This window comes from Octodon degus, unplaced genomic scaffold (assembly GCF_000260255.1).
Source record: "Octodon degus isolate 3935 unplaced genomic scaffold, OctDeg1.0 scaffold00086, whole genome shotgun sequence".
NCBI lineage: Eukaryota > Metazoa > Chordata > Mammalia > Rodentia > Octodontidae > Octodon > Octodon degus.
In genome coordinates this window covers 9,304,342-9,315,404 of record NW_004524662.1, presented here as the reverse complement: position 1 = coordinate 9,315,404, position 11,063 = coordinate 9,304,342, and the positions used below count along the sequence as shown (strand labels likewise).

Genomic DNA, 11,063 nt, shown 5'->3' with positions numbered 1-11,063 from the left:
CTAGGGAGACAGTCAGCTGGGAAGGGAGAAAGGAGAAAAGAAAGAAGGGGAAACATATACATATACATATACATATATATATATATATATATATACACACACACACACATATACACATATATATACACACATGCATGTGCAAGATAGCTAAGATAATCGTACTAATTAATGCTTTATTTTTTTTATCAATTTTGTATGCCTGTATATCTGATAAAAACAGGAGGGGGAAGCTATAGCTCAGTGGTAGAGTACTTACCTGTTATGTGTGAGGCTCTAGATTGAGAATCCCCAGTGCCAAAAAGTAAATGAACAAAGCATAGTTTGACAAAAATGTGGGAACAGCACAATTACCTTGTTAGAATGATGTTTTGTAATCTTTATTCATTTAACGTTAAATAAAGATCTTCATAGCTTCACCTCCTGTAGTCATGTAGAGCTGTAGCAGAGATATGGTATAGTCTGAGGAAAGACATGCAGACAAGCCTTGGAGAGCTCCAAAACTAATTAGCATGACCACCCCCCCAGGGTCCTCTCATTGGCACGGGGTGCACCTCATCTTTGGGCCATGAACCATCAGTACAAATGGTAGATACCATGGTGTCTTATGCAAGAAAGGTTTTCTTTATACCCTGGTGCTGTGGTCAGAATTAGGCTACATGATCAGGCTCTGAAGCAGAAACCAACAAGATGGAAACCAGTTCAGAAACCTCTCTATGAACAATGGTGACCAGCTAGTGCAAGTTTTCCCCAGGATTTTGATTGTAAACACAGAACTGCATTAATAGCTCTTTAGCACAATGTGTTTAGCTTTGGCCAAGGGTTCCCAGGGATAAATACAGGGTTGCAGCAGAAACACAGTTCTTACACTCCCACCCTTAGTTAAATGTTTAAATCATCTGTCAGTCTTCTTTTACAAAATTTATGGGATAGAAAAAGAGTAACAGTACACTACTAATTACTTACATAGCAACTGAGCCATAAATATAATTACTGCAGTTTACCAGATATCACAGTGGAAACCTGTTCTCGATTGTACACAAGCTTTATTAGTCTTTCTCCCACAGAACATTTAATTTTGTGAAATATTATTCAGTGTTACAATTATTCCTTAAACCTAGTTCTGCCTGGTCAGTCACCTTCCACCAGAAAAATGTCTTGTAGGAGTCCTAACTTGTTTCCTAATTTTAGGTATCCATGATTTCAGGATTTCCCAAGATTTTTTTTTCTCAAAAAAATATTCAGTTCTTGTTTATCTTCCGGAATGTTGCCTTTGCCTGGGGAGAGAGGATCCTCTTTGTTTGAGGAGCTGCAGGCTGTTTTCCAGAGCAGCTGCCCCATTTTACGGGCTGCCAGCCATTTATGAGGGTTTGGACTTCAGGTTGCCAGCACTCGTGAGCTGACATTTTGAATTTGGCCCTCTTGATAGGTGTGAAGTAGAATCTCACCATGAGTTAGAGTTGCACCTCCTCATGTATGTGTTGCCATTTGTAAATCTCTGTAGAGAAATGTCTGTTCAGGTCCTTTGTCCTTTTTTCTTTTGATTTTTGAGTCAGAGCTTTCTGTGTAGTTCTGGCTGGCCTTAAACTCACCGCAGCCCTCGTGTCAGCCTCCTGAGTGTGGGAATAGGTGTGCACCATCACACTTGGCTCCCTTGTCTGTTTTTATTTAGGTTATTTTGCCTTTCTATTGACTTGTGAGAATTCCTTATGTAAGCCTTTTATCAAATATGATTGATTTGCAAATGTTCTCTGTAAATTTTTTTTTAACTCAAAAGTTCATTTCAGTGCAAGTTTTTTTTCTTTAATAATTCATAATTTTGGTATCTTACCTAACATTGTTAAGTATTTATGTAAAATCCAAGAACATAAATATTTACCCCTAAAAGTTTTATCTTTTGGCTCTTACATTTTAGGTCTTTATCTGTGTTAATTTTTGTATCTAACACAAAGCCAAGTCCAATTTCATTGTTTCTTAAATGGTCATCTTCTTCCAGCAGCATGGATTGAAAAGATTACTCTTTCCCAGCTGAACGGTCTTGGCAACCTTGTTGAAAGTCGCTCAGCATACATGTGTGGGTCTATTTCTGAGCTCTCAGTTCTGTTCCATTGATCTCCCTAGGGCTCTCCTTGTGCCAGGTATTGCTTTGTGGTAAATTATAAAATCACAACATGGGCGTCTTCCCACATTATTCCATTTGAAGATTGATTTGCCTTTTTTGGGTCTTTTGTAATTCTGTGTGAATTTTAGAATCAGTGTCGATTTTTACAAACACGTAAGTTAGTATTCTTAGAAAAATTGTCTGTAGCAGTCATTTTGGAGACAGTTTTCTTGTTAACAGTGATCCATGAACATGGGATGTTTTTCCATTATTCTATGTCCTTTTTAATTTCTTTCAGCAATATACTTTTCAGAGTATAAATTTTGTGGTTCTTTTATTAAATTCATCTCCATGTATTTTGTATACTGCTGTGAAGGTAATTATTAATTTAATTTTTTGAGTGTTCATTGCAGATTATGTCACTTTTCTGTTATAGCAAATGCCTAAGGCTAGGTATGTTACAAAGAGAAGAATTTTATCTAGCTCACAGTTTTGGAGGCTGAAAGTCCAGGCCTATCTGTTCAGCCTTTGATGAAGGCAGCTGTGATAAGCAGGGTGGAACACGTGGGAGTGGCCATTGGGTGGGGGGACGGGAAGCCAGAGCTTCAGGGCCACGCTTGTGCTCTCAGGAACCGCCTGGGCCCAGCCCGCAGGGAGCCGCACTAGCTGCCTCCAAAGGCAGTGCCACCAGCGAGTTGACCACCGCCTGCTCCCTCAGCGCTTCCAGTGCTGCAACCTCAGAGGGACACACTCAAAGCACAAGTGGATAAGCATCTAATTGGTGTTGTAATAATAATTTTAGTAATTGTCCATATATTTACAAATAAAAAAATATCCCATGTTTTCCTTTTTATCTGGGATGTAAATTTCTTGCCTAACTGCGCTGCTCAGAACCTCAAGAACGTGAGTGGAGGAATAGAAGAGGCAAAATGAGGCCTGTTATCTTCTTCCTGATCTTAGGGACAAGGCTTCCAGTATTTCAAAACTGAGTATGCTTTTGGGGGGTTTTCATGGATGCCTTTTAAAGCCATTATACTTTAAGTAGCTAGTAAGCCCCCACTTTGATTTTTAGAAAAGGCTTTTAATGTCTTTAATTGTATCGATTCCTTCTAAATAATCCTAGCCATTTTATGCCAGTCAGTCTGATTCAGAAGGAACTGAGCTAGTAAGCCTATGATAGCTTCCCTCGCATCATTAAGAACTTGTGCCAGTTATAACATGAAACAGAGCGTTAGGCTTGCAAGAGACATAGACTTAATGTGGCTCTTGATTTATACTAGTCCATGACTTTTTGTTGGGTTAGCAAAACACCACCGCATTCCAGATTTATTTAGTAATGATATTAATTTAACTCCTAGTTTAAGTGCTTATCTGTGTATTTCAAGTGTGATTCGTACAGTTAATTTGATTTTTTTTTAAATTTTTTTGAAGCAGGGTCTTGCTATGTAGTCAAGGCTGGCCTTGAACTGGCTAGATAATGCAGGCTGACCTAGAACTCAAGACAGTCCTCCTGCCTCAGCCTTCTGAGTGCCAGCATTAACTGACACGTGCCGCCATGCCCAGGAAGTTAATTTGATTATTAAAACATTTTCTAGCATTTTCAGACGTTGAAAATTTGACCTAAAACCACTGCAGCATATGCTTCAGATGTTAGATGACTGTCCAAGGGATTAGTTAATATAAATTTACATCAAATCAGTGTAGCAGTACATTTCATAAAGTTCAGTCTTTATGGAGGGGAAGAAGTAAAGGGGCTGTCACTCATGTACATGATTACAAACAGATTTACACTGGAATATTTGGTAAACTACAGTGTTTAAAATTATACCTTATTTGATATCAATTACTATTTGGGTGTTCCTTTTCTATTATGCAAATATAAAAGATATAAAAAGAAAACTAGCAATGGATAATCTGACTGAGAAAGTTTGTCAGAGGGCTGGACAGATAGCTCAGCGGACTAAAGCACCTGCTTAGGCAGGCGCAGGGACTGGGATTCAACCCCCAGTGTGCCATGCTGGCTCCGGTCCCGGAGCATGCTGAGATGGCATTTGAGATTGGGAGTGGTAGTGCACCTGTAATCCCAGCACTTGGGAGGCTGAAAACAGGAGTTCGCTATGAATCTGGTCTGTGTAGTTAGACCCTGTACTAAATACAAGAGAGAAAGACAGACAGACAAACAGACCAACAGACAGTGAACGAACAAGCATGAGCATGAGAGCGAGCGGAGAGGGCACGAGAGCAAACGAGCATAAACTCAGCAGGTCCATTGCGACCTTGGTCTGTGCTCATCTGTAGACATCAAGAGAATGTGATGCTGACATTTGGCAACCCTGAATGAAATATACTAATGAATGTGGCTCCATCCTAGGGTCCAAGATAGATTGGAGGCAGTTTGCACTAGCTTTAATAGAACATATTTGTACTGCTTTTCTGTCACATTCTCTTGTATTCTGCTCTTGAGCCTGACATGTAACCTGCTTTTTGCCTCCATGACCAGAGAGGTACAAAACCTCTCCTTGAACAAGACTAGGGTCCCCTTAGGCCATTGTATCCAGCTGAAAAATTAAGTGCATCCTATGCTACTGAGGTAAGATCCTGGGAGCTACTGTAGACATCTTGGACCCTGCTAATGCTTCTCTGATTTCTTTCTAATTGCCAGAATCCCTGCCTTGTTCAGTGGTTCATGGAACCGTATGCTGTGTGGCCTCAAGAATCCTAATTATATGATCTGTGTATTTGCTGCAGTACCATATTATTTTTTAAATGTGGCTCGTGTTGTTAGTGAAATTTTGACTTGTGATTGGGTTCCAGCATTCTGTCAATCAGAAGTAATATTCATGGATTTACAACATGGAATGAAACGTAGTCACATATAGTAGTGCAATAAACGTAGTCTGTTGCACAAGTAAGATTGAAATGATAGCCCGTGCTGCTGCATTCTGTTCTGCTTTCAGCCCCACAGCTGTGTCAAGTAATGCACAGCCTACACTGGAAGAACATTTGTCTAAGATTTTGTAGGTAATTGTTTCTCATACTCAGTATGACAGTTACCAGGTTCCTATTTATAGAAAGTAGCTCCAGTAGAGTGTCCAAATTTATTAATTTTTGAAGAAAAAGGTATTCTTATGCCTATTTCACCACTTTGTTATTCTTTCATTCATTTTTAGGATACAAACGTAATCCACCATCCCAGAAAGCGAGCTCTTAAGAGTAACCCCCAGAAGAGTCCTCACACATTAGTATATTTTCATAGAGAGACTGAAAACATTTCTCATTGTTTGCGTCTGTGTTCTCTCTCTTCCCTTTGCAGGGGAAGCAAGGCAAGCACATTTTGTATGGCTGCAGTGAGCTTTTCAATGCTACGCAATTCATGAGACAGGTAAAGTGCACCTTTCCATCTGTTCTTTTGACATAATCCGAGTCGCTGTGGATAGTTTTCGAAAGGGTAGAAGAGTCTTTGTTCATTTGGAACAGCTAAAACCAAGAGCCATACAGCTGTTAAAGTTCCAGCATCTAACATTATTCTCCTTATTCCAATTCTTCAAAGTCAGGGTAGTGTAGTCAGTTAGGCATGATTGAATTCAGCGCTGCCCTCTATACTGTTCACACGTCTTCACTGTGCCACACATATATGTAGCTTCATTGGCACTAGTATGCTCCCAGTTGATACACCAAAATTATATTCCCCTTGAAAGTTGATGACAGCAGTAGCCAAGATATGCTGGTTGTCTATATGGTCCTTTTAGAGATGTTCTCACTAATGTTCTCTGTAATTATGTGACCTTAGCTTTCTTAAATTTTAATTAGGACTGATTGACCAATAATGTGTATTGATTTTAATGAAAATCCTAACTCCGCCATATACTTTCTTTTAACAATGGTCTAGCATTGATTTTCCAGCACAAATTCCTTGCCCTAATGTGCTTCGTATATTTTTAATATAATTTGGTGAGAATTTCAGACTTACAGAAAAGTTAGTGGTAAATGTGCAGGTATTCGCTGCAAATTCTCTTCAGTATTCTGCTATACTTGCTTTATAACTTATCTCAATCTATTAATTTCTCTAATTTCAAAGCATATTATAGCTTACAGTGCCAATATCATTAGCTAAGGTTCATTTTTTGTATTCCCTCTTCTTTGGGGGTAAAACATACAGTGAAATACAGAAGTTCTTAAACGTACTTTTTGAAGTTTTGCGAGATAGGGTTTCCTGAGTGTCCCAGAGTATTACATCACCCCAGAAAGTCTCTTACGTCCTTTTCCAGTCAATCACTGCCCAAACAGCATTTGACATTTTTCCATTATTGATTAGTTTTATCTGTCTTACACCCTCATAGAAATGGCATTGTTCTTCTTGGTTAGGTTACCAGTAAATCTCAGTTTTCTTCATCTGTTTTAATGAATCAGATGTTTTCTTATGTTAGTTTTCTCTATTTTTTTTATTTCTACCCTTTATATTTTTCCTTTGATTCCTTTTTCCTAGCTTTCTAACTTGGAATCTCACTTATTAACTGTAGTTCTTTCCTAAAATAAGCATTCAAAGCAATAAATTTCCTTCCAGATATTTTTATAGCATTTCACACATTTGTGTATGTTACATTATCATTCAGTTCAAAATATTTTGTAATTTGCTTTGTAATCTGTTTTTTAGTTGCAGTATTATTTTTTTTAGGTCTGTTAATGTTAAATATTCCACAGTTTTCTAAATTCCTCTTAGTTTCCTTGGAGTCATATAAGGAAATAATTGTAATTATTCACATAATTTCACTGTTTTGGAACTTCCTTTTATTACCCAACACCAAAATAAAAAAAAAAAGATCTGCTAAAGTTGGGAGTAGTGTTCTGTAAATGTTCATTTTGGTCCAGCTGATAGGATTGTTCAAGTTCTGTCATTGTTTTAGGGAGAATTTTTGTTTATTTTGCAGTGCAAGATCTACTCTAATAACTGCTAAAAGAGTGGCATTAAAATTGCCAGCTAGGATTGTGGAATTCTTTTTTCCTTTAGTTCTATCAAGTTCTGCTTTTTGTATTTTGGAGCTAAAAAGTGCCCCTTTTGTCATCATTCAGTAGTGTTCCTGTGAAATGCAGGAATCTTCTTTGTCTTTATCTGACATTGCTCGGCCTCTCTACTCTCTTACACTTACTATTTGCATGTTATAACTTTTTCCATTCGTTTACTCTCCACTTTTAAAGAGCTTATCGGTATTTGGATTTTCTCAACCATTTTATACTAACTGCCTTTATTTAGAGCCTTTGATCTATCGCCTTCTAATATAATTATTGATTTGAGTTATGTCTATCATTTTACTTTATTTACTCTTGTTTGGGGTCCACCTATCCTTCCTTCCTTGCCTTCTTTTAGATTTTGGGGAACCTAGGGTTCACCTACTCACAGATTCTTTAGCTATATCTCTCATTATTAATTTAGCAGTTGTAGTTAGTGTAGAAACCTTGCAACTAGATAGGCTTATTTTCCCAGTATCTGCACTTGTGATTATCACATACTTTACAAAAGGCCTCTTTTTTGTCCCAAGACAACCATGTATATCATAAAGAAATAGAGTCATTGGGCCGGGGAGATGGCTCAGTAGAATAAGCGCTTGCCTGGCAAGCAGAAGGGCCTGAGTTCAATCCCTGGTCCTGCCCCTCCCCCCAAAAGAAAGAAATAGATCCCTTGCTTCTACATAGACATTTATGATTTTCCATGCCCTTCATCACTACTTCCAGTAAGCTTTACTTTCTGTTGCCAGAAAAACATCTTTAGCATTTACTGTAGCTCAGGTTTACTAGTGAGTTTTTCTAATTTCCTTTTATATAAGAATTTATTATTAGGGCTGGCCAGATAGCTCAGGCGCAGGGGCCAGGGTTCGATACCCAAGCCTGCCGTGCGGGCCCCACCCCCAGGGCACATTGAAATGACGATTGAGCCTGGGCATGGTGGCACGCACCTGTAATCCCAGCTCTTGGGAGGCTGTAAACAAGCAGATCACTACCAGTCCAGTCTACTAGTGAGACCCTGAACACACTGTAGACCCTTCCCTAAAAAAAAATTTTAAAAAAGAATTTATTATTTAGTCTACTTTTCTTTGCTTATATCCACAAATATATTACAGTGGCCTACACCATAATATTCTGCACAAGTTTGCAGCCTAGGAGCACCAGCAGCCATGCCATATATCCTAGAGTTGCTGTAGGATATGAAGATTTGTCTAAGATCACACTGGTGCTGCATGGTAATGAAGCCAGCTAACCCTGAATTTCTCAGTGTATTTGTTATTAAGTAGCACATAAGTATATATATCATCACAACAAATCCCTAAAGATACTCATTTTCTCTACTAATACTCATCTTTTCCCTCCTTGGGAGTACGTTTTCCTTTACTTCATTGAAAGCATTTATAGTTGTTTTAAACCTTGTTAACTATAAACATGGATGATTTCTCCATGCCATTCACCCTTGGTCATCTCTATGGAACAGTTCACATTTTCCTTTTTCTTCATTTCATCCTCAAGCATTACAGATTTACTCTTTGAGTTCCTTTTCTCTAGAGTTGATTTAGGGTTTACTATGCCATTGCCTTGGTTAGACTCAAACTTGTTTTTTGAGGAGTAGCTCAAGTATCACTTTCTATTCTCACCCATTCTAGAGTGATTCAAGGTTTCAAGATAAATTTAAGAAGAGTTTGTACTTAAAATGTAAGGCTCTTAGTTGCCTTAAATATTCTCCTCTGATTGTTCAGACAAGAAACACTGCAGATTGTCATGGTTCCAGCTGCCCACTATAGCGCCCCCTCTGGCCTGCCTCCGACCAAGAGCCACTGGTGGCAGGCGTTCACCCAATGCTCTGCCCTCTGTTCAAGGGCTGCTGTCCTGCAGACTCCACCTGCTTTTCTTTGCTCTCCACTGCCTTGGAGAGTTGATTTCTATATTTTGTTTCAAGTTTATCATTGCTCTCTGGAAAAGTTAATCCAACAGGAGTTTACCCAGGCTTACAGAAATAATAGTATTAGCTGGGAATGTAGCTCAGTGGTAGAGACCCTGCCTAATATTTATGAGGTCCCAGGTACAGTACTACAAAAATAAACAAATAAAAGCCTTCTCTTCTTTTAATGCTCTGTTAGAAATATTAATGTGTGAAGACAACTCTCCACAGTGAAGTCACTTATGACAGTTCTTTCTACAGTTTCCAATTAAGTTAACATTAATTTCTTCCCAAGGTTTTTGGTTTTTAGTTAAAATATCTAATTAAATTAAAATTTATTATCATAGGAATGAAGGAAATGAAAAGCCTAAATTCTGCTGTAATAAAAGTAAATCTCTCAGGTTGTCTACAAATATGCTTGAATACATAAATTTTTTTGTAATTTTTTGAAAAGAAATTTATATTTATATTATTGTTTTATTTTAGCTGTCACAACTTGGACAGAAATAACACAGAAGAACCTAAATATGAGAATCTGCTTGGAACTTGGATAAATGTAAAAAGTCAAAAGAGCCAGATATTTCCCTCTCCATAACAATGTTCTGATACTGAAACTAAGATTTATTCATTTTTAAGGAAATTCTATACTTAATATAATGTATACTAATCAAAAGAATAAAGCATTTCAGAAATACAAAAGTAGCATTGTTCTCGCTCCTGTTATGTTTGACAAATGTGGAAGCATTTCAAAGCTCTCAGCGGTGGTGAACCTATGTATGCCACAGTGCATCATTTATTATTGAAAGCTCTGAAAGGTTAAGTTATAGTTCATGGTTGAAACCGGTGAAAGCTTAAAATCATACATATATTACTTATTAGTTTTATTAAAGCCATACTTACATTTTAATCATGAAACTACTTTTTCTTAGTCCATTAGTTTGCCAAATTGCTTCTACATTTTAAAATTACTGTCTTTTCCCTCTCTAGTACCTCCATGGATATTCTTCAATAAAATATCTCCTTTATATAATGTTGACAGAACAGTGCTAACATTTGGAATGGGCAGATATAAAACATTCATCACATAAAGTTCTAAATAGTAAAAGTATTAAATTTCATTGAGCGCTTTCATATGCCGCACTAACAAGGAATTTTGATCAATCATGTGTTCATCGATTCGTATTAATAAAGCACAAGTAATAAAGGTACTAAAGTTTAACAGCAGTAATTATACCCTGCACTAATTTATATCAAATTTAATATACTTCTGTTAAAAATAAAAGGTTCTGAATAAGCATAGATTAAAAACAAAGGTTTAGGTCTAAGCATTTCATTAGAAACAAATCATGTAAGGAATGTGAAAGTGTAGTCAGTAAACTTTACCCAGCTGACTACAGTAAGCCTGAATCCACAATTACTGAGCATATAATCCTTTGAGGCATGGAACACTTTAGAAATCTGATCTTGCCTTCAGGAGAATCAAGTGATAAAAGTCATTTTGATCATATTCACATCATCATGCACGTTAAAAAATCAGTAACAGATTTGCAATCCAAAAGTTTGTCTTAGAAAATAGACATGGTTCTAAACAATCTGTTAAAATTGCAAATTAGACAATATTTTGAAATGAATAGCCAACCACAAAAATACTACCTATTAAAATCTACAGATACAATTTATGAAGAATTTAAGATGTTAAAATTCAAAAGAAAATTTGATAAGGCTGAAAATCAAGTATCTGCTACGTTTGGATGTAGTTTGTCCCCAGGGGATCTGTGTGTTGGAAGCTGGATCCTCTGCTGATACGAAGAGGTGGTGGGACTTTTAAGAGTGAAGCTGGCCAAAGGCAGAGGGGTACTACTCTAGAAAAGGGTTGTCACTTGTGGGCTTCCTACATAATTATGACAAGAGAATTGTTACAAAAGAGACAGCCTGAAAGTAAAAGGATGGAACACAATACTACATGCCCCAGCACCTCAGAAAAAAGCAGGGGTAGCAATCCTATTCTCAGACAGTCTCAACTTCAAACCAACAATGATC

General features: G+C 37.4%; 1 protein-coding gene across 1 annotated transcript in view; it reads left to right on the top strand.

The window, feature by feature from the left end:
* Scfd1 (sec1 family domain containing 1) overlaps window positions 1-9,712 on the top strand; it is a 123,085-nt gene extending 113,373 nt beyond the window's left edge. The window contains exons 23-24 of the mRNA XM_004637124.2: window positions 5,412-5,480; window positions 9,510-9,712. Coding sequence (XP_004637181.1) covers window positions 5,412-5,480; window positions 9,510-9,533 — 93 coding nt within the window. The 3' untranslated portion in view covers window positions 9,534-9,712. The remainder of the gene's footprint in view (window positions 1-5,411; window positions 5,481-9,509) is intronic.
* Window positions 9,713-11,063: the final 1,351 nt, after the last annotated feature.